At 49.3% G+C, this 24,187-nt stretch overlaps 1 protein-coding gene across 1 annotated transcript; it reads right to left on the bottom strand.

Moving 5' to 3' along the window:
- Nucleotides 1–14,455: 14,455 nt before the first annotated feature.
- Nucleotides 14,456–20,068, bottom strand: KCNS2 (potassium voltage-gated channel modifier subfamily S member 2). Its single transcript, XM_027064154.2, has 2 exons — nucleotides 19,930–20,068; nucleotides 14,456–19,282 (listed from the first exon to the last, which is right to left on the bottom strand). Exon 2 carries the CDS (start codon nucleotides 19,237–19,239, stop codon nucleotides 17,806–17,808), a length of 1,434 nt encoding a protein of 477 aa, XP_026919955.1. The 5' UTR covers nucleotides 19,240–19,282; nucleotides 19,930–20,068; the 3' UTR covers nucleotides 14,456–17,805.
- Between the last annotated feature and the right edge of the window lie 4,119 nt (nucleotides 20,069–24,187).

Consider the following 24,187-nt stretch of genomic DNA (forward strand, 5'->3'; position numbering starts at 1 on the left):
GGGTAGGGCAGGGGGGGCAATGGGTGATGGGCATTGAGGAGGGCACTTGTTGGGATGAGCACTAGATGTTGTATGTAAGCGATGAATCATGGGGATCTACCCCCAAAACCAAGAGCACACCGTATACACCGTATGTTAGCTAACCTGACAATAGATTACATATATATAAAGAATTTTCCAAGGTGAACTATAATTGGTTGAGTGGAAGTTAAACAGCACCTGATACTAAAGCTCTCAGTTTTTACATATTTTCTTTTTTTTTTTTCAAGTTTCATTTATTTTGAGAGAGAGGGAGAGAGAGGGTGTGTGCAAGTGGGGAGGGGCAGAGAGAGAGGGAGAGAGAATCCCAAGCAGGCTCCACAATGTCAGCGCAGAGCCTGAGGATGACGTGGGGCTCTATATCACGAACCATGAGATCCTTACCTGAGCCAAAATCAAGAGTAGAACGTCTAACCCACTGAGCCAGCCAGGCTCCTGTACATACTTTTCCTAATGTTCCAGTGTGTACAGAGCATGCGGGATGGGGGCAGGCCTCCAGCTATGCATTTATTCAGCCTCCCCATTTATTCCATGACAGCTTGCTTTCCTATTTAAAAAGAAAATTCTTAGCAAAAATATTCCAATGAGAAGACATAATAGCACTTGAAACTAAAGTCTTTGATGTTAAGAAACAAGATGCTTGGAAAAATCTGAAACATAGAACCATTCCATCATTAAGAAATCATTTTGTGGATTCATGAATTCATTTTCTGTTGACCTTTCACAAAGTATATAGTTTTTTTAAAGGTGTACCAGCTGATGACCATAAATCAGTTAACGTGCTTAGAATGTGGACTTTGGAAATTATTTCTGATATCGATAGACTAATGGACCTGGGCCTTAACAAGTTTCAGCAAGGATTTTCAATTTTGAAAGTAAATTAATTGCTTTAACAAGCAAGTTGCAATTCGGGATATGATTCCAGAATCTGAGTGTGGCAGGCAATCACAGAAATTCAAACACAATGTTTTTAAAGTTCTTAATGCAAAATTATTTCAATTTCACACAAATATAATGAGTTGCTAGTGTTTTTAGGTCAATGACTTCTATTGTCTTGCCAAGTACCCTGACATGTATTCAAAGCAATGACCCCATATATGTATCGTGTATAGAGATATATATGCTATTTGTCTATAGTAACCATTTCTAGCTTGGCTGAAAGGAAGCAATAGCTTCTTCTGGTAGAAAAGGGCCCTACTGTGTCCAATTTGAAACAAATTCAGTGCTTGAGTCCTTGAGGCCATTATGAAACGACAAAAAATTTGTCTCTTACAGATTGGTACTCCTCAAAAGTAGGTGTCTTTGAAGCTCTGCCACTAACTTGCTGCATGACCTTAGGTGAGTTGTTTGACCTTGCATAAGTCCCACCTTCTTTACCAGAGAAGAGCTTCGGAGTTGTGAAAGGTGGATGAGACACACACGGAGAGCACGCTGCCCAGCACCCAGAAGGCTCCAGTGACTTGCTCTCTTTACTCACCAACAAACATCCATTGAGCACCAACTACATGCCAGCTTCCCAGCTAAGTGTGGGAACACAGAAATGAAGGCGACATGGTTCCTGTCTGCCCAAGAGCTGGTGCATATCGCCGGGTGCAGGGCATAGATACACGAGTGTGGTGAGTGTAGTAAAAAGGATACCACAAATCCCCGTGGCCGCAGGAATTGAGGAAGTCTTCACTGAAGCGATATTTGAACCGGGCTTTGAAGCTTGGGAAGGCAAGAGAGGGAGAAGGGCACTATGGGGAGGGCAGAACATATAGGAAGAACATATAGGAAGGCAGAGAGATGAGAAAGAATATACGGTATATCTTTCGGTGTCTAAGAAAGTTTATTGCATAATAATGTGTGTAGTGGAAAAGCATCAAGGATCATTTGCTTTGCTTGCTCTCTCTACCCTGCAATTTAGGAGGTGGCCCGTTTGGGGTTTTGTTTTGTTTTGTTTTGCCAAGTCACTGAATGTTTTCGAGATCAATTAATTCCAAGTAATATCTGGCCTATTTCCTGGTGCCCATGTCTACCAGTCATACTCAGCTGCACTCATTTCCATTCTTTGATAGTATATGGAAGAAATGTTGTCTGTTGTGGCTCGCTGAGATTGACTGTTGGGGCAAAGGAGCCAGAGAAAAGTGGGGAGAGGGTCAGCAGCCGCATCTAAAGGAATAGGCTTGTGCTCAGTTCCTCAAATCGCTTCACTGGCTGTTTGCCTCGACTGAAACATTGATCTCCTTTTTGTCAGTGGTTTTTCTCTTAAGACCTTCAGCGTTTTCCACCTCCAATCAAGGCAATTACCAAAGGAGAGGGCAGGAACATAAAGGCTAACAAAGTAGCATAAATTAAAAACAAATGTAACAAGATAAGACAAAAGGGAGACAAAAGTAGAGCAGCAGTCTGGAGCCATGAATCACATTAACAAAACACTGCTTACCATGCATTTGGTTCAAAGCTTCCTAAGGAGCCCAAGTGAAGAAGGAAACCAGACACAGTTTAGATACCATCGAACTCAGCTGTTCAATATGGCAGCCACTAGCACTGGAAAAGAAGCTAGTCCAAGTTGAGATGAATCCTGGGTAGAAAGATACACATCGTATTTCAAAGACTTAGTATAAAAGAAAATGTAGAATATATCATTCGTATTTTTTAATGTTGATTACATGCTGAAATAATATTTTAGATATATTGGGTTAAAATATCTTAATAAAATTAGTTTTATCTATTCCTCTTTTAAAAAAATACAACTACTAGAAAATTTAAAATTACAGCTCACGTTTGTGGTTCTCGTCGTGAATCTATTAGACAGTGCTGGTCTATAAGATAAAAGCATTCATCAACTGATGAATGGATAAAGTGTGGTATATTCATGCCAGGGAAGATGGTTCAACAATCAAAAAGAATGAAATAATGGGTACAGCGTTTCTTTTGGGGGTGATAGCCATGTTTTAAAATTGTGGTAAAGGCGGCATAACTCTGACTATATTACAAACCACTGAACTGTAAACCTTAAAAAATGAATACAATGTACTTAGCTATGTTATAGTAATAAAATAGAAGTTTTTGAACTTTATCAGGTCAGGGGTGGGGGTACGGTGTGGAATAAAAGCATACTCGTTTGCTCAGAAGAAACTCGACTCTTCTTAGCACCAGGTTAAGAAGTATCTCTCTAAGGGCACCCACTGGCAAGCATACCATCCCTAGTAAATTTAACATCAATATTCATTACCAATATTCTCAGAGCAAACACAGGGATGACTTTTGCAGATCTGTCTTGCATGGTGTTTTCAATTTTTGTCAGTTGCATCATACTCTGTTTGGCAAACACCTACATGCTAATGGCACTCAAATTCCTGCCTTCAGCCCAAGTCTTCCCCTTAAAACTCCATACCCAGGCATTCTTAATGTCTCACGCATACTTCATGTTCAACATGACCAAACACCATCCCCCCTGTATTTTCTACCCAGTTGGTGCTACCATCTACCGTCCCTTCACCAATGCCAGAAACCTGGGATTCCTTGCATTTTCATTGTCTTTCCACCCACACCCTCCCTCTGCCAATTCAGGCTTTCCAGTAGTTCTCGAATCCGTGTCCTCATCTCCATCCTCTCTCCACTGCCCCTCAAGCGTTCATCATCTGCGTCCTGGAAGACTGCAGCAGCCCCTTAACTGGTCTCCACTCCAGTTCTTCCCTCCAAGTCATCCCCTCCATCATTTGCTGCCACATCAATCCAGAACACAATGGGTTCTTATCACCTGCAGGATAAAGTTCATTAAAGCAAATATGGCTCTCTAAGACCAGGGCCCTGTCCCCCTCTCTCTTCTCAGCTCCGAACACTCCTTCAAATGGCCTATGTCTTCTGCTGCCCACCCCTCCTGAACCTGAAGTGGCCAGTTGCAACTCATCCTGTCAACTCAACTTAGGGATGCCTCCTCTGCGTGCCCAGACATGGATCACCATCACTGAGCTTTCCATATTGCATTATTATAGTATCTACTCATTCTTCTTTCTTTCCTATCACTTAAGCTGCCCAAGAGCCAGCACTGTGCCCATGTTTTCCTAATCTCTGTAACACCAGCACAGGCCCTGACATAGCAATGTTTAATAACTGCTTGTTGAATAAGGAATGATCACAGATAAAAGAAGTATGATTTAAATTTTGGGTCTATGCAAACAGCCAAGAAATCTTAGAAACCCAACTTTGAGGTACTAATTACCCTTATCTGTTTCCATGAGGACACACTGTGCCTCCAGTGTCATTCGGTATTTGCTGAACGGGTGGATAGGAAGATAAATCAACGAATGAACAAAGGTATAGGCAGAGAGGTGAACTGAAAACAAATGGCTTTCATGAGAATAGGGCTGCCATTCACAAAATTATATCTCTGTCATCTCCCAAACCAAGATTACTCAGTATCTAACACTTTGGAGCCTCGGGAAGCATTTATTTTTCCCTTGAGCAAATAATTATTCGATTGAATGTGAAAATTCATGTGACAAATATCGCTGTATTTTTGCATCCAGCTATATTCTAAGGCCTGAATGAAAATACCCCAGGTTCTAAAAGGGAAGACGTGAACTGCTTTATTGCCATTATGTAGTGAAAATGGTCACATCTCTGGAGTTCTAGACGCTTTGATTCATACAAAACAGACTGATGTGTCACAGAAATACGAAAAGGGGAGCAGAATCTTTCTTTTATTTAGCTCTGAGACAGTGTAATTTTTGTTTCTATGATTCTGTATGAAGAGTGAAGGGTATCCATGTTTCTCAGAACAGTCTCGGGGCTTCCTGCATCATGAGGCACCAACCACAGCATTAAAAAGTGCTTTATAAAATGAAACATTCAGTTGATGTGGTAAGAAAATAAAAATGTCCTTGCGTGCAGTACAGAGAAAGGCTATATATTTTACTACCAGTTCTAGTTCTTAGTCTATACATTTGCTAACTGTGTGATTAATATGAAAGATCCAAGCACTGATGACAGACCTGCAATCATCACCACACAAAAGGTAGTGAAAAAGATAGTATTTGTAATGCCTCTAAAGCACAAAGCTGAGAAATTAGTTTAATGGTAAGAAATTCTCAGCTTAATGACACATTCATGCACAGGAGCTAGCAAAAAAGTGCTTCGAGAAACTAAATGAGCTCTAGGCATTTAGACACCAGACATTCAGATGATTGGAACATGCCTCAACTAGAAACACACCCGAAATCTCAGAGCTCAGTTGAGGGCTAACAGAAGAACAGGTCCTGTGCTTTTGGGAGCTTGACGAACTGGGGAGGAGAGGTGTTTGAGCTAGTCCAGGAGAAGTCACTGAAGGCTTGAATTATGACAGGGGACTGGTGACAGGGAGGAGAGGGCAAATCCAAGGACTATTTGGGAGATTGAACCAGTGGGGTCGGTCGACTAAGTGGGATTGAGGGATACAAAAGAGTGAGAGGTCAAGTATAGCACTGAGGACCCCAACTTGGGCCACCCTAAACTATGATACCGTTAATCAGAATAGGAGTGGATTTGAGTGGTAGGATAATGAGTTAAGATTTAGACATGTTGATTTTACATGCCTATGAGATACCCCCCAGCAGGCATCCTGGAGGCAGGTGGAAGCATGAATCTGGAGCTGGGTGAGGGAGTAGTGCTGGAAATGAAGACTTTTGTTGTCAAGTAGAAGAGTGGACAGAAAGAACAATTGGAGACTGAGCCAAGTGAAGGAAGAGGGGAAATGACCGAGGATAAAGCCCTGGGGGGATTGGCAGGACAAGAAGAAGAGCCAACGGATTTTTATAGTAGGCAAGGAGGTATGAGGGAGAGCTGGAAGTCAAGAGAGGAGAAACTTCAGGGAAGAGATTCCTCACCGCTTGTTGTGACACATAGTAGACATTCAATAGATGTGTATTGAACAAATAAATATGGTAACTACTGAGTTTCCATTTGACTTTATTTTTTTAATGTTTATTTATGTATTTGGGGGGGAAGAGAGTCCACCCACATGAGTCGGGGGAGAGGGGGAGAGAGAGACAGACAGCCAGAGAGAGAGAGAGAAATCCCAAGCAGGCTCTTGCAGAGCAGAGTTCGTCACTGCACTTGAACTCAAGAACCCATAAGATCATGACCTGAGTCAAAACCAAGAGTCAGACGCTCAACCAACTGAGCCACAAGGTGCCCCTCATTTGACTTTAAAACAAAATTTATGTTTGTGTTCATTCATACTCTAGTGGTTACGACTGTTGGCTTTAGAACCAAATGGAAGTGGGCTGGAGCCCAGCTCTGCCACTTTCCAGTTGGATGGCCTTGGACAAGGTACTCAGCCCTCAAATGAAGATAATATTACTCACCTCATTAATTGAGTATCAGAGGGGGATGACTAAATAAACTCTGGGACAACGGCTGCTAGGAGCAGATAACAAGAATAGAGTTGGTTTTTATGAACCGACATGGAAAAAATTCCCCGAGTGAAACTGAGGCATTTTCAGAATGAGCAGTTTAGAAAACCACTCTTCAATATGCCAGGTATAACGATCTGTCTATATATGTCAATAGGAAGTTCTGGAGGATATACACCAATACAATAATAGCAGTGACTCTGGGGGGGCTGGGACTGAGGTTGGAGGGTCATGTGGGTTTGAGTGCTTCCTATAAAGTTTAATATTTTGTATGACAGACGTATTTGGCTATTGCCTGTATAATTACAAATTGATTCACTTTAAAAATACATTTAAAAATTATTTACCCTCCAGTGTTGTAGGGAAGACTTCAACGAGACAATGACTATAAAATTTGTTTCCTGGCACAAAGAAGCTCTTGTTACACAGACTATATTCACTGTACTGGAAAAGGCAACAGGAAACAATATTTCTGAGCACTGACTCTGCCTGGCACTTTCTTTACATGACATATTCTAGAAGGTAGATGCTTTGTGTGGCCTTGGGCTACTTAGTTATTTAACCCCCCTCTGCTTTAGTATCCTCATCTACAAAATAAGAATAATAACAGAACCTGTTTTATAGGGTGTTGGCAAATAGAAAGATAGATGGATGGATAGATAGATAGATAGATAGAGATAATAGAGAGAGAGATAGAGAGAGATAAAGAGATAGATACATAGATGATAGATAATAGAGATAGAAAGATGGATGGATAGATAGATAGATATAATAGAGAGAGATAATAGAGAGAGATACATAGATGATAGGTAGATAGATAGGGATAAGTAAGAGAGAGAGACAGAGAGGTAATAAAGATAGATAGATACATAGATAGGTAGATAATAGAGATAGATGGATAGATAGATAGATAGATAGAGATAATAGAGACAGAGAGATAATAGAGATAGATAGAAAATAAATAAATAAATAAATAAATAAAGCTAAGTATGGAATAAATTTGCCTTAAGATTGCCAGCCTAGGAGATATAAAGGCCCTTCATATGCGTGGGACTCTCAGAGCCTCCGGCCATGGCCTTCCCCACACCTGATCTGAATTCCTCCTAACTCCTCGCCCAGCATCCATGTCTGTGTAGATCCCCAGAGCAGCTCCCATCCCTCTGCTCAGCCCTCTTGGTTCTGTCCTGGTCCAGAGGAGCAGGTTGTATGGTAGCCGCAGCTCTTCCTCCCAGATCCTGCCTCCAGCAACCTGGGGACCTGCTTTTCTCTCCAATGCCCCTCCTCACAGTAAGGCCTAGTGCAGATCTCACCTGTTTGCTGAAGGCAGCAGAGGTGCCGCGTTGTGCCCAACACCTCAGCCAGCGCACGGCAGGCGACACGTTCACAGGGGCACAGTCCCCACCGGCCTCGTGAGTGTGCCAGCCGGTGACCTGCAGAAGCCACTCAGTATGCAGACTGCGATGTGCTTAGCTAGCCACGATGAAGACGCATGTCAGTGAAGGGCTCAGATAGAGTTTTTGGGTTTGAGTTTTCGCTAGAAGATCAGCAATGAAATATTAATGTCAAGACTGCCCCTCTGACCAGTACAAAGCGATGCCTGCCATTCCATAGAGGGGACATCTAACGCCCTCTGCTCCAAAGCCTGACAGTGTGGGTGATCTCTGTTGGACCCTGCCCCAGAGGGATGGGGTGCTTATACATTGATCCATTTTGACATTACTCACCTGCACACTGGCTCAGGCATTAGTCATTAGCCAGTAAGAATGTCCCGGCAGCCCTTCCTCGGTCCTGGAGCTCATTCAGAAACGTGCATCACAGGGAGTCTGTCCCTTCCAGTCTTACTGGTGGCACCGACCAACATGTCACATGTGTCTAGCCTGGGAGAATTTGCTAAGGGATGTTCATTCAATGAAAACCCTTTATGAGGCCTCCCAACCCTGCTTCAGTCACGCAGCAGGTCAGACGGACTCCCCGGCAACCTGTGATTTGTCTACCGCCCCCCCCCCCCCCGGTAAGAGACCTGAACTCTACACTTCACGCCAGCCCCTCTGCCCTTGGCTTATTTATCACTTGTCAGCATTTACTCTGTGCCAGGCACCGTGTTGAGCACTGGAGATAAATAACTCTGCACTCATGGAGCTTCCAATTAGCGGAGGTGACAGACCCCACCCAATAAACAAAATGACAAATTGCAATGGGAGCTAAGATGAAAAAGTATTGGCTGCTTTGAGACATAAAACAGAGGCATCCATGGCAGAAGAACTTCATTTAAATTGGGGGGAATGCAGGGAAAGCCTCTCTATGAAGATAGTGTCGATGAGAGTCCTGGAGAGCGGCTATCTCCACCGCTTTCCCCTCTCATTTCACCCCCACATTCACAGACACACAGTGGCACAAACACACCCACATACATACACACGGGCACATAGACACAGATTCACAGAGAGACCCGCACACACACACAGACACATGCACACACATATACGCAGGCGCATACACAGGTGCACATCCCTGTGTGACACGTCAGAGATGCTCCTGAAAGGCCACATGAGGCGTCTTTTCACCCAATGTCACACATATGAAAGTATTCGGGACTGAGGGCACGTGAAGAAGCTGTTTCCATTTCACTCAGCACTGCGCTTGGCAAATGGCTTAGCATTCCACCAGATGATGGCTCTTGGTTGATTTAACTCTGCTTCTCGGTTCCTCTCTTGGCATCATTTGCTGAGGCCAGCACTCCAGTCTCTCTGAATATGTGACATCTGCACATTCCAGTTTCCAGGCATCAGCTCGTCCCTGAAACATCAGCTCAAATGAGTCCTTTAACATCAGGACTCGGAGCGTCTGTTAGTTCTGCCGCTTTGACACCCATTTACATATTCCCATGGTGGGTGGGGGAGGGTTCAGGTAAATGTGAAGGTCAGTAGGACATTTCGACTTGACTGGGATTTTTACTGTTTACTTTTTAACATGAGAGGGCTTTTTAAAAAAACGAGACTACTGAATAATCAGTGATCTCATGTTTTAAAATTGGCAGATTACATAGTAGTATATTTAAGCGCCTCCAGTCGTTGGCTGCCCAGCTTCACAGCACAGTGGAAGCTAGTGACTTCACCTGCCATGAGAAAGAGCCCAGAATTACTTCGGGGGCACCATCAGTTCCTGCCAGCACCTCATCCACAAACAGCACTCAAATCTCGAATCTGGGAGAGGCATAAGGAAAGCTGTCTGGCTTCTCTTTTAGCGAGCGGTGGGAAAGCCCAGGGACATCCTTGGTTTTGTGCACTGCGGTTTCCCACCTCTCCTCCCGCATGTTCCACCAAAGAAACACAGGCTACAACCCTGCGATGGGGGCCTTTGTAATAACTGCCCCTGAGCATGGTGGGTTACAATTCAGCTGCTCCCGGTAGAGTCAGCCCTGGCAGACCCACAAAGTTTGCCAGAAAAATCAATATGAAGCTGACAGATCAAAAGTGAGTCATGCCAGCTCGCCTCTTAGGAAATGGTTAGATGGGTGTCTGACTGATAACACCTCAGTTCTTTTCATAGTAGGTCTGAAAATAGCTCAGAATTCTTTAAATGTCTGGAGATGTAGGCGACGGAAAGAGTTTTGAGTGGAAAAACACCTCCTGGAGAACCCCAACTCTGTTTCTACCATATCCCCCAGTCTGCCTGCCTCATACCACATCCCTGGGTGTGCAGGAATGACTCAGTGCTGGACAGGCCCACACACTCTTTGGGAGACCATGAGCCTAGGAGTCAGGATTGGCCATCCCGGACAGGTGGTGAGCCTGGTCATCCAACATTCAATCCCTCCATGCTGCCAACTTTTGTGTCCCTTGTTACCAATCTCTATGTCCCCATCACCTGCCCCTCATTGCCCCACGTAATGGCAACTTTTCTCTGTCCTTGAGCCTGATGCCGATTTTTCACTTCCTTAGCTGTGACCCTTCATGTCCATGGTGCTTATGTGCAAGATGCAGTCAAGAGAGGAGTGATAAAACCTGGTGTCCACTGGGCGGGGAGTTGAAGGAGAGGGTGAGTTCTGTAAGGGAGATCCCTGAGCCACTATTTCTCCATGAGGGGTCTGAACACCACTTGCATCAAAATCACCCAGCAGCATTTTAAGAATACAGATTCCCGGAGACCTACTCCCAAGGGTCTGATTTTGTAGATGGAGTGATGCCCAGAAATCTACTTTGTTGAAAGCTCCCCAGATGATTTCAACACACAATAAAATGGCTTAAAGCCTATACTGCTTAAGGGCTATGAGCAATACCCTTTACATTTGCTTCCCTTACATCAATATGGTGCTTGGCAATTAGCTGTCAAGAAATGATTGCTGTGGTGAGTAGATGTCTAACTAAATGGAGAGGATTCAAGGATGACTAAAATTCCTGGGTGGCTGAAAGCACTGTGTTTCCATTGCCAGAAGTGGGGGAGAAGGCGGGAGGAAGAGCAGGCTTGCGCTAAAGGTGAAAAGTCCAGTTTTAGATATGGTGACCCTCGAACGCATGGGCAACGTACATGGGGCTCAGAAGTGACGTGGGGTCAGGCAAGGAGACATGCAAGTCGTTTGCACACTAGTTGAGGCTGCTGCTTGGGTAAAGTGCATTGCAGGCTGCTACAGACAAAAGTTGGGGGGAAATGCATGATCAAGAGGGTCAGAAGGAGGACAAAGACCCAATGGGAATGTGAGAGAGAGAAGCAGAGCCCTCGGGAGAACCAGCAATGTGCAGTGTCCAAAAAGTAAGAGAGGAGGGAGTGCAAAGAACTTAGAGGTTGGCCTAGGTGGGTGAACTTTGGGGGAGCCTGAGAACCGAGGAAGGGGCACCAAATTTAGCTATCAGAAAAGCACTGGTGATCTTCAAAAGAGCAGTTGGAAGAGAGTGGGAGGAACAGACGCCAATTGCAGAGATAAAACAAGGAAATGGATGAAGAGGACAGCTGAGGCTGCCAGCAGAGATCACCCACCGGGAGTTTCTCAGGGGAAAAGAAGGAGATAAGATGACAGCTATCAGGGGCCAGCAGAGGAAGACAAAGCCCTGGGCCTCGCTCATCCCTGTGGCTGTCTGTCAGATGTGGTGGCCTGCTGCAGAGACCTTCCTTTCTTCTGTTTCTCTCCGTACCCTTCCTGGGCTATCTCACCCGTGGCCTCAACGTCCACCTCGCAGGTGAGGGGTCCTGTCCCAGTCTCCCCGCTGCACACCTCCATCCGCACGCTCCCAGGCACTCAGGCAACACCACCGAACCTCAGGGACAGGTCCAGGGATTCCCTGTCTCTCTTGGTGGCACCACCATCTACCCCATCACCAACCAAGCCAGACCTCCAGCCATCCCAGCCTCCCTCTCCACATCCAGTCATTGACTGAATCCTGTAGAGCCAACCACCCTGGCAACCCGCTCTGCCCCTTCCTGTCCAGCCCACTCCCTTCACATCTGACCTCAAATAGGTCTCCTGGCCCCTGCACACCTCCCCGCTGCTGCCAGAGTCGAGTTCTGACAGCACTGACTTGGTCAGATGTCCCACCCCAGTGACCAAAGAATGAAGTTCGAGCCCCTTCAGCCTTTTCTCTGGACTGGTTTGCACCGTGCTTCTTCTCAGCTCCTCTGACTCCCACGCGCTGGCCTGTGTGGGCCTCCTTGTCTGTGCTTGTGTAGGTCCCTGTTCACGGAGGTTTCTTCCCTTCCCTTCCCCCCCATGTCCCCATTTCAGACTCCCTCGGCCACCTGTGTCTGGCCAACACCTGGCTATTTCTATCTGTACCCCAGAAGTCCCATCTTCAGAAGGAAACATTTGCTGCTCCTTTCCTTGCGTCCTCACTGACCTCTTCATCCAAAACGCGTTTTGTAGCTTCCACGTCTATTCTGCCGGACCGCGCACCCCTTTGGTGGAGGCGGGCAATGGAGGCGCCAGGTAGATGGTGGCGGTGGACTCCAGAACCGGTCACCTCCCAGGAGGCCACTGGTGGACTCCGAGCAGGTGACGCTGACTGGGAATAAAATGAATTCAGGCCTAAAGTGACCACATCAAACTTAGCCTTTCCTATTCTCCCTAATTTTCCGTCTGCCCTTTCCCTTCAGTCTCCTATGCCTTTTCTTTCCTTCACCCTCTCCTCTGTCCCCTCCTGTGAGTTTCCTCTTTTCCCTGGCTTCTTTCTATCCCTTCTTCCTTCTGTGGGAGTTTGCACCAGCTCCTAGGCACGCCTGCCCCCTTTTCCCTGTTGTATCTCTTTCCCCTTCACCATGTCTTTGAGGCCTCATTTGTATCTACCTTCTACTAAAAGCATCCGCTTGTCACCTGCAGACACAATCATTTGCTTTGGACAATTTAGCCAGAAGGATGATAAGATTGACAAATGAGGTCACAGAATGAGGTCACAGAATGAGGAAAATGTTGCAGATTTTCAGACCTACAGTATCAACTGGGTATAACGCCCAGATAAGGTCCTTGGGCAGAGATGCTAGTTAAAAGTTCTCCTAAAAATAAGAGGAGATAATAACCATGCGAGCACAGTATGTAAGTTCTTCCCCACAGAGGTGTTCGTTTTCCTTTTAAGACACAAGGCATCCTGGCCTCAGAATATTCCTGAACATCCATTTTCTACCCCTGGTGGAGGGAGGACACCCGCTATGCCCCTCTGCGGCGATCGCAAGTGCCTTCTCCGTGCCGCGTGTGGGTCCCTCAGCACCCTTCCTCGGCCACTGCTGTGAGCCCGGAGGCAGGCTGACACAGCCTGTGGCATGCCCTTGCGCCCATTATGCAGAAGACACGTGCAGGCACCACGGCTCCTGAGAATTAAGTGTGGTGGGGGGGTGATCCGTCTGCTCTGGCTCCACTCAGGGGCCCCGGGACCTCTTAGAAACAGGGTGGGCGATCCACCCTGCTTTACAAAGGGAACAAACATAAATGGCAAAGAGCCCTGAAGCCACATGGGATCAATGTGATTTTCCTCTCTGTCCTTTGATTTAATAGCAGGAATTAGATTAGGTGTAAATAGTATAAAGCCCAAAGGAGACACCTGTAGGTTATGTTAAAACTCTATTCACCTGGCAGAGACCCCAGTCCCAACATTCCTCTGGTATCATGATCCCTGAAACTTCCATCTATCGTGGCTGGCTAGTGAAGAGAGAAATGAGAGAAAACAGGTTCATGAGCAGTCCCTCTGCTCTGCTTAGGAATAAGTTTAGGATATCAGGACCGGCTCACTGTTACTATGTGGACGTAGAGGGGCCTGTAGAAATTCTGTTTCTCTATTGTGATGGAGAATTGGCCAGAGCTTTAAGGATGATCTAATCCAACCCTTTCACTTTGCAGCAGTGGGATGTAAGGCTCAGGCCAAATGATGTGTGTAAGATCACAGAATTGAAGGCAAAACTGGGAGTAAAGCTCAGGGACCTTCCCACAGACTCGCCGTGGCCTTTGCGATAGCTCGTGGTCTAGGGCACTACCAGGGTAAATGGGTGCTGAGGGCTGGTTCTATGTATCGCTCAGCAATACTCACACCAAACCAGCCAGGGCACTCAGGTTACCCAGGACCCAAGTTACTGTCGGGGAGGTACTGCAGCAGCAGAGACAATGGCACCCGGCAGGCAGAGGGTTGGCATGCGCAGGCCCCCCAACAGTGGTGCTGAGCAAGACAGTGTAGAAGGGGATCATCCTGCGAGAGCTGTCTGTTTCACGAGGGCTCCAAGAATAAATGACCATCCCTTCCACAAAGCAGTCTGGAGGCTCCAGATCCTGGTGAAAAGTGTACCACCTCTATATGCCTACAAAGAAGAAGTAACAGCTCTTCCTTCCCAACAAATGCTCAAAAAGCCTAGCCTTTCCTAGGAAACCCGGTCCCCCATGCCGAACACCCTTGCGGGGTTTGCCACTCCATACATAATTGAAGTGCCTTAAGGAAGCATAAATAATCTTTTTCTATTTAATCTTCGGGGCTGGAGTCCTGAGTGCGTCAGCGTCCCTCCTCACTCCCGAGTCCAGGCACGGAGACTCGAGTGCAGCCACCAGACATAATGGTTCAGCAGGGCCTGTGTTAATGCTTGCACAGTAGTGTGTTAATGAGTGTTAAAACTGACATCGCAAATACAGCGTTCTCAATTTTGAAAATTACAACTCTGTAACAAGTCATGCTGTTAAAACATACAGGAAATACCAGTTAAGCCTTCAAGTAGACAACACGCAGCCTGTACAGATCACTGCTATCCCAAAGTGCAGAACAAATCATTTCCTTTGAAATGAGGCAAGAATTAGCAGGTAGTTCAGTTATTCGAGTACTAAGAGAAGTAGAAATAACAAATCCGAATATTAAATACCAATTACTACCTTAGGAGCTACAAATCGGCTCGGCATTGCAACATGCCCCTCCTCGGGAGCAAACCCAGGAAATGAGGGCCTTTGGCAGAAAACAAAAACCTATAACCAATATCCATGCGGTCAAGACACAGTGTCACTTCCCAACTGGCACTTTTGAAGTGCTCTTCACATACGTAGTGAGAAGAGCCTGGTCCATATATTTGTTCCAACGGCATTGGAAATGCTGAGAGGGAGCTGCTCTTGAGCCACAGCTGGAAGGAAATAAGCAGCCTGAAGCTTCTATCGGGTCCCCCTAGAGGAGGTATATAGGTCAGTCTGACAGCTTGGTGGCCGAGGACATCACCTCATAATTATAGTCTTAACTCCAGAAACAGAGCACAAAATTAACCTGATCCTCCCTGATTAGTTTCAGAGGCCAGAAGAAACTGCTACATAAAGATGTTATCTAGTATCAGTCAGAGCCCAATTGAGAGCACTTGTGAACTCTGTCCCTCGGTGGTACTCTGGAGGAGAGGAAGGTTCTTTCTCCTGGGCCACAGTCAGGTGCCATCCTTTGTGGGAATTAACTCCAGGGTTCAAGCCAGCTGGGTTGTTCTCTCTCCCTCTTATCTGAAACCACCACTTGGAGAAGTCGATGCTATTAGGACATTCTCATGCTCAGAAGTGACTGCCGTTCCAGGATGGGCACAACAATATTTTATACAAGTGTATAAATATATACAAGAGATGTTAAAAAGACAGTCTCTAAAGCACTTTGGGATTCCCCCAATGAAAGGCACCAAAAAAATGCAAGTCATTACTAAAATGAAAAGTCAAGTTTTCTAGCGTTCGCATCTGCGAAGAGCAACCACTAGAGATATCTCTTTTTTGGTGGTAAAACCTGCCTGTTGAGAAAAATACTCATGAGAGTGACTGAGTTATTCTGCCTCCTTCCTTGTTTCAACTTTTTCATGACCTTTGTGGCCCGTGACCATGGACACCATGCTCAGTGACCTGGTACCATCATCCTTGCCAAACTGAATGGTCCTGACAGATTTGTACCCTCCCCTGCCCTCAGTGCAGCTGGGAATCGTTTCATAAATTCTCTGCCATCCAGTGCTGGAAACACGAGCCTAGTGCAAATGCTAAAAAACAACCTGCTCTTCTGACCTGGTGGCCAGTTGCCCCTAAGTCATCGCATCTCTCCTGATACTTCTGACCAAGAGACGAAGACGGTAAATTGTCTGGCATTAGGAAGTGGCCACCTCCTCGCCCTTCCCCCATGAGGCTCCAGTACGATGGAAGGATTTGAACTTGGAACTCAGGGGCGTAAGGGACTGGTGCATTCATCCAACAGATTGCTCACTCTGTAGAAGCCATGGCAACTCTAAGTAGCAAAGCCTTCTGACAAGATCCTGAGGTATGTGTTTTCTTCAACCAGCAGAAGGCCCCAAACTTGCATAAAAAGCCAGCCTTTCTCCTCGCTGAGACCCCGGGATTCGGCAGCCTTTTCAAAGACCGAACAGTAACAAAAACCAACCGACGAACCACCTGACTACCTGGAAGATAACAGAGAACTACATTACAAAGAGGCCCAGATTGCCTTCACCATGTTGTGTGCTAGTTGACTGAAGAAGAGGAGAGAGGGAATTGTGGAGAAGGAAAGCGTTCTCAACCTTCAGCACAAGCAGAGAAATTTAAAGGTCTTTTAAGTAGCAGCAAGCTTTGCAAGAAGTTTGCCATTATATGTGACATTTTATGAAGTAACGATGTTTTGTTTTACAGCTCTTTCCTTGCTCCTGGCCTCTCCCCACCCTCTCCCCCGTCGAAAGGCTGTTGAAATGGAAATAATCACTACAGTATTTCCATCCTGGGTAAGCCACACAGCCTTCATTCATGCATGGCTATATTCTGAGTACACACTTGCATGCCGCCCGGTTTCCATGTCAAACCAGGAACTCCAGGGCAATTAGAGCATCCTATATAACATACTGTATCCTGGAAGCAAAATTACCTAAGTTCTGCTTGGAAATAAAAGGGCTCTCATTTTATGAGCTACCAGAGCAGGCAACAAAGTTTCTAAGCTACTGCCCTTGCTAGCAACCCAATAATGTTTGCCTCAGGGAGATAATACAACAGTAAACCTCTTTTTAGTTGAGAAAGACAACACGACCTTATTTCTAAACATCTTAAAAAATAAATATTTCAAAAACATGCTTTGATCTAAGACACGGCAAAGTTTGGTCAATGGCCTAGACCAGGAACCTCAGCCAGAAATAAATGTCTCCATGGCCACCGTAGGAAAATGAAGGCCTGATTTTGAAGGTCTTCAGGTATCCCGCAATTTAGCCCCCATTTAGCTGAAGCCCTGTCCCTAATGCTTCTCTTTTGGGAAAAAAATACTCAACCTTCACCACATGTTTAACTAAGTAACATTCTCTAAAAGTGACATTTACGAGATGAACATCAGTGTACCCATGCAAGCCACAGAGTTACAGATGATTTGTAAAAACAACTCACAGCCTTGCATCGGTCATATGCGCTTAACTTCACGTTCTTTGTTTTGGTATCGAAACTAAATGAAAGCAATGGATAGAGAACTGAGATTTTGTTTTCAGCTGACTGGACAAAATCTCATCACATCCTTGCTGACCTCACCAATGTGTTTCCACGGGACAGAGTTGTGGGGGCTTTTTGTACAGAACTCACATGACAATCTCAGAAACAAGAGCACAAACAACTCACAGACAGTACTGGACCACGAGCACTAGAAGAGAGTACACAATAAACAGAAAAAATTAGCATTCTGAGTGGTACTCATCTGGCAGAAAGGTGAACATTTTTACACCCACGATGCAAAGACCAGTGAGTGTCATTTCATTGAAGGGTGCAAAGGCATGGTGTCTGACACAACACCCTCTAAAAAGGATTCTAAATACTGTAAAAGCAACCTGGGGTGCACAACCCATGCATCTCTCCCCTTTGGGGCTGGGCATACTCCTTACGCCATAACTCTAAGGTGCCTGGACTGTGCCAGAGGCACCAGAGGCAGCTCAGCAACGTAGGTTTGAGGATGACAAGTCCTCTCGGTTAATGTAGGGAATCATTTAAACTTAGTTCACTTGGTGAGCTCCTGCTCATGTTCGTCAGGCTTGCCATGAGGGATTTAACTTTATGTGCATAGTAGTCCCTTAAATTGACAGAGGGAACCTCCTTCATTCCATCTCCGAAGTCACAGCTGCGCATGGCACTCTCAAGTTGCTTTTGGCGCCGATAAAAGTGGGAGAACTTGTTGAAGATCAAGGTGATGGGCAGTACCACCACCAGGATACCCGCCAAGATGCAGGCAGAGGCGGTCAGCTTCCCTGCGGTGGTTCCCGGGACCACATCCCCGTACCCCACAGTGGTCATACTGACGGTGGCCCACCACCAGCAGGCAGGGATGGTGGTCAGGCCCTCATTCTCCTCCTTTTCAATGGTGTAGGCCACTACAGAGAAGATGGAAATCCCCACAGAGAGATAGAGCAAAAGCAGCCCTACTTCTTTGTAGCTGTATTTCAGGGTGGCGCCCAGGGAGCGGAGGCCAGTGGAGTGTCTAGCCAGCTTTAAGATGCGGAAAATCCGCATCAGCCTCAGGACCTGGGCCACCCTGCCCAAGTTGGCCAGGGTAGGTGTGCTCTCTACCACCAGATTCACCACCAGAGTGATGTAAAAGGGTACAATGGACATGAGGTCAATAAGGTTTAGGGCATTCTTGAAAAATTTGAGGAAGTCAGGGGCCACAGCAAACCTGGCCACCAGCTCAAACGTGAACCAGGCGATACCAAAGTGCTCCACAATTTCGAACCTGGGGTCCTCTCCAGGGTTGCCCTGGCTGTCAGGTATTTGGAAGTCCGGCAGGCTATTCAGGCACATGGTGATGATGGACCCCAACACCACCAGGATGGACAAGATGCTGAAGACCCTGCTCAAGACCGAGTAGCCAGGGTTGTCCAGCGCCAGCCACAGCTGCCTGCGGAAGTTGCCCAGCGGCTGCCCATCAAACTTGGAGGCATCGTTGTAGAAGGCCAGGATCTCATCGAAGGAGGATGTGGTGCTCTCCTGGTCGCTCTGCTCATCCCACTTCTCCTGTTCGGGCTCCACTTTGCGGCCATGGTAGCTGTAGCTGCAGCAGGAGTCGATGAAGAACTCGTTTATGCCCCAGTACTCGATCTCCTGGCTGAAGGAGAAGACGCACAGCTCGGCCATGACGTGAAGCTTGCCAGTGTGGTAGAAATGCAGCACATAGGGGAAGAGCTCGGGGTTGCGGTCAAAGTAGAACTCACGCTGGACATCGTCGTAGTCATCACAGAGCTCCAGAATGGCCTCGCGCGAGTGGCAAAGCAGCAGGCGGCCCAGACGCGTCTCAGGAAAGCGCAGCAGGGTGTGCGAGCGCAGCCGCCTCTTGAAGCCTCCTACGTTGATGCGGATCTCTCCATCTTCGACGTTGGCCTCCGACACGTCCCACAGGCTCCGGCGGGTCATGCTGGAGACGCCCGGCCGCCCGTGCCACGCGGGGGCGCTACACCTGAAGGCGGAGGAAACGGCGTCCTGTGAGCGCGGGGTGCCCAAGACCACGGCTCCCCTCTCCTTTCTCCCCACCCCTCTCTGGCGAGCCCAGTCCTCCCCAGGCGGGCCTCTGGGGGCTGAAGGGCACTGGGATAGGGGGAAGGTTCCGTGGGGTTTGGCCCCCTCCCAAGGAAAGGTTTGGGAGGAGAAGGTATGTTTTCAGTAGCATGGCTGCGCCTCCATCCCCACCCCGGGGGTCCTATCGGTCGCTTTACGCTTGTGGGGGTCGCGCCCCCGCGGCTCAGAGAGCCCAGGGGGGCTGAAAGCTGACCTTGCCCGTGGGCAGGCCGAGGAGACACCCCCGCCCGCTCGCCGCAGACAGGCGGGACTGTACCTGGGATGCGCACGGGCAGGGCTGGGCCGAGGGTGGGGGACGCGCAGCTTCGGCAGGGGGGGCGGAGAAATTCACCGCTCGAGTCTGTAAACCCGGGCTGTGGGTAGGGGGCCAGCCTGGCGTCCCCTGCGTCCAGCCCTCACGACTGGAGCCCCCTAGCCCCCCGCCCCGGGCCTCCCCGCCCGCCTGGCGCGGTGCCCGGGAGCCGCGTGCGCCGCGCCTTACCCAGCGGAGCTGCCCAGGCTCGCCCTGCGCGTTCTGGAAGCGCTTACCTGCAAGCACCGGGGCCCGCGGCCGAGGCCGGCGGGAAACTTCCCCGACCTGCTTGTTAGCATCTCTGCGGCCGCCGCTGCCGGCTGGCTGTGCGTGTGCGCGCGGGTGCGAGTGTGTGTGCGCCTGTGTGTGCGCCCGGCGGGCCGGCGGGCGGGGTCCGCCAAGCGTCTCCTCCTGTCTCCGGCCGGAGATGCTGCCGCCGCCCGCAGTTGCGGGAGGCTCACAGGTGGCTGCGTGGCCCCGACGCTTGCAGAGCCCCCCTCTTTCGATCCGCATGCCCCTCAGCGCCCGAGAGAGACAGCAGCCCGCGCCGCAGGCGCCGGCGGGAGCGGGAGCGGGAGCGGAGCCGGTGCGCCTCGGCTTGGCCCTGCGCTGGGGCGCAGAGCAGTGGTGCTGAACGGACAGCTCCACGCGCCCCACTCCGGGGCGCGGCCGCCGCCCCAGACTCCGGAGATGGAGCTGCCGCAGCCGCCTGAGCTTCTCGGCTCTCCTCCGGCGCGTCACCGCGACCCTTTTGCGCCCGAGGCTCGACGCAGAGCCGACACCTTTCCCATCCCTTGATGACAGCTATTACTGCCACGATCCCTCCTCCCAGGGCGCAGGCAGGGGACTGCCTACGGTGACCTTTCCCCACTGGGTGCTGGGCAAGAGCCCGGCCGAGGAAGGAGGGGTGGCTTGCGCGAGTCTGGGGGAAGGGCAGGGCTCCAGGGACCCCAGGTTTCCCCTTTTAGGGACCTGATGAAAAGTTTCCTGAAGCTGGGGGTGGAGGTTAGCGAAAGGCAACAGGAGGGAAGAAAAGGGGCAGGGAAGCCTGAGGTCAGCTCATCTTAGTTTGCCAGGGGTGGGAGCGCAGGCCCCACCTCTTGGGAGGGAGTCAAGGGGTTCTTTGGGGGAATTCTGTGTGGGTGCCGTGTGTGTACGGGCCAGTGGGGTGTGCAGGCTTTATAGGAGAGTAAGGAGCTCTGTGTTTGTGTGCGTGCGTGTGTGTGTGTGTGGTCTGAGGACAGTAGGACTTTTCAGTATGTGTGCGCAGTGTTGATAAAAATGGAACCTCTGAAGGGTGAGGAGATGTGCACAGTATGTCAGAACAGGGGAACCTAGGGCATGTCAGTGTAGCGTGTCACAACGGGTGACTGTTAGCTCTGTGTACCGTGTGCTGTACACTGTAGTATTCAATGCGCCTGTGACAGGGTCTGTGTGTACTAAAATAAGAACTGTGTGCCTACGGGCTCAGTGGGGACTGTGCAGGTCTGTGAGTCCAGTGCAGATGTGCTCAGTGTCTCTGTCCCCATTCCCCAGGAGACTTGTGGCCCAAATCTGAGCTCTCGGTCTCCCAAGATTGTTCCTTAAGTCACCGCCTGTTGGGCCTGAGTTGAGAAATAGACCCACAATCTCTGGGGAGCCCCCTCCCCTTGGTCTTTCAGCCCTTTCATAGTGCCCATTTGCAAAGACTGGAGCACCTTGTGAGCTTAGCAGGGAGCTAGCGGGCTACAGGTCTTGGTCCGAAGTCCTGGGGAAAGCCCCTGCGGTGTGGCTCTGGACTCACGGGGCAGCCAGCACAGCCACAGTGGAAAGCACATCCCTTCTTTCTGTGGGTCTGGCAATGCTGTCCCAGTTAGACAGGTGCTCTGTGGAGCTCCAGTGCTTTGGGGCTCCCTGGAGGGCCTGGGAAAGACCCTTGAACTGGCTCTGTGCGGGGGTTCTTGGATCCAAGCCTGGCTTCACTTAGAGGAGACCATGCCTGTGCCAGCCATTTGCCTCAGGATATGTGGGGAGGTGGGTGTGTGCAGGTGTGTTGTCTGCTGAGAGGGCTCCACCCCCACCCCCATGTCACTGCAAGCACCTGCAAGTGCAGGGGTTTCCAGGGAAGCAGCACATGTGGGAGGGGGATGAACAGGGTTGCGAGGGCCACATGAGCATCCCTTCTCTTGTGTCTGATGTTTTTAGAGAGGGGTGTGTGTGTGTGTGTGTGTGTGTGAGAGAGAGAGAGAGAGAGGTGGCGGAATCTGGCATTTGTCGTCTTTGTCTCCGTCCCTGTTTCTGTCAGGTCTGCATTTGGAGTACGTGCACTTCATCTCCTACCTAGTTCTGTTGGACCCACCATTTGAAGTCTGTGGCTCCCTCCGCACCTGGCTGGGTTGCAGTCTGGAGGCCCCTGGGTGTCCTTTATCCCCATGGGAGTGCTGCTGAGAGTGTGCCAGCCCTTGCTGAGGGTGTGTGTGTGTCTAAGTACAGGCGTAATCCCTGTGTTGCTGCCTCTTTCACTCTTCTTCAACCCCCTCCCACACCTTGGGGGTGACGGCTGTGAGATCTCCCTGCTGCAGGTGCCCTTTGCAGCAGCACCTGTGGGGCTGGCTTTGTGGGCCCAGTGACTTGCTGTCCGCCCTTCGCTGTCATCGTCGCCGTGTGCTGCCTGGCTGCTGGCTGCCCCAAAGCTTTCAGCCCCCCTTCTGCTTCACCAGCACATGTCTGTATGGCTTCTGCTGCATGGCCACCATCCCCAGCCACTCCCATTCCCTTGGCCTCGCTCCTGACTCTTCTGGTTTAGCTCAGTGTATAAATCACCTTCTCCTGCAGAATTTGGAGGGCTCCCTCCCCCCACCAAAAAAATGCTTGGGTTTGATAACTCTGGGGTTCTCCTCCCTCCCCTGCTTTATGTATCTGCCTGCCTCCTTCTGTTCCTGTCTGTTTTTGTTCTTGCTCATTCCTTCTTCCTTTATGGTCGTGGGAGATTTTGCTCCACGGGCCCATAAAGACAGAGCCCCCTCTGCCTTCTGTTTCTCTTTGTTTCTCCCACACCCGCGACCACCCGGCCTGTGCTCTGCTCAGGCCCACTGGGCTCTCACCCATCTCAGCTCTGCACCCTGCTCCCGCCAGCCCCCCTCCTCCTTCCTCTTTTCCATTCACCTTCCCTTCCTCCCTCTCTGCCACTCCCTTGTCCACTTCCGCAGCCCACGGAGCGATGCCAACATGCCCCCAACTACTTGGCAGCCCACCGTTCCTACTTGCCCTTTGTAAGCTTTGCCTGGAGTCAAGGACAAGCCCCCCCCCCGCCACCTTTCCTTGAAGGGAAAATGAACTTAAGGGCTGCAAAGAGAAGCCCAAGTTTGGGGCATCTCAGTTATTTCTTGGAAAGGCTGAGGCAGAAGCTCTGTGTGTGACAGATGCCTTTGCAGAGGGTTAAGTGTATGTGACAGGCAGAGCCACTTGTTTATTTCCCAGTCACTGTGCTGAAGAGAAATGGAGCCATCTCGCTCCTTCTGTACCAGGGAAGCTGGCTGTGTTTATGGTTTATTTAGAGGTCTGAGCCCTGATCTTAAAATACAGCCGCCTGCTCCAGGCACACATCAAGGCCTAACCCCCCCCCCCCAACTGGCCCTGCCAGGGAGATCCTGAAGGGGTGGGGTGGGGGAGGGTGGGAAAGGCACCCTGGGAAGGGGGACAAAGGGACCCCCGGGCACTGGCCCAGATCCCTGCACCTGGGTGACTATTATCTCTGCCTCCCCTGCCAGCAGCACTGATCTCTCAGTGAGCCCACACATCTCAGAGTCGGCTTTTTTCTCTGACAGGCGAGGGGGCTGCTCTGGCGGCTTGGCTGAGGGGGCTGGGCTGCCTGACCTACATTCCCCACTGCAGAGAGCTGAGCGCTCATGCCTGCCATCCCACTGGAGTGGACTATTCACCTGTGTCCATCCTGCCCCCTGCCAGCCACCCTTCCCAGTGTCTCTTAAAGACACAAACCAGGTCATGTCTTTCTTTTCTGAAAAGCTTCCAGAGGCTCGCTAACAAACTGAAAACAAAAGCCACTTCCTTATCACAGTTCCAAGACCCTCCACGATGCACCCCTGCCCAGCTCACAGACTTCATCCCACCTGTCTCTTCTCTACCAATTATGCTCTAGCTACATGCCCCTTTGCTCCATCCACAGGGCCTTTGCACCTACTATTCTCTGCTCATCATGGCAGCTCGACAAGGCAGGTTTCCTGTAGCTCAGGTCTTGCGTTAAATGTCACCTCCTCAAAGGGGTGCAACCGCTCAATTTAAACTGGATCCCACATGGGGCACCTGGATTGTTCAGTTGGTTAAGCGTCCGACTTCGGCTCAGGTCATAATCTTGCGGTACATAAAGTTCGAGCTCTGAGTCAAGCTCTGTGCTAACAACGCAGACCTGGAGCCGTTCAGGGTTCTGTATCTCCCTCTCTCTCTGCCCCTCCCCTGCCCCTGCTCACACTCTGTCTCTCTCTCTTCTCAAAAATA

This window comes from Acinonyx jubatus, chromosome F2, assembly GCF_027475565.1.
Source record: "Acinonyx jubatus isolate Ajub_Pintada_27869175 chromosome F2, VMU_Ajub_asm_v1.0, whole genome shotgun sequence".
In the NCBI taxonomy this organism is placed as follows: domain Eukaryota; kingdom Metazoa; phylum Chordata; class Mammalia; order Carnivora; family Felidae; genus Acinonyx; species Acinonyx jubatus.

Excerpts from the sequence above, each read along its gene's own strand:
- KCNS2 (XM_027064154.2), bottom strand. The coding sequence starts at position 19,239 with ATGACCCGCCGGAGCCTGTGGGACGTGTCGGAGGCCAACGTCGAAGAT.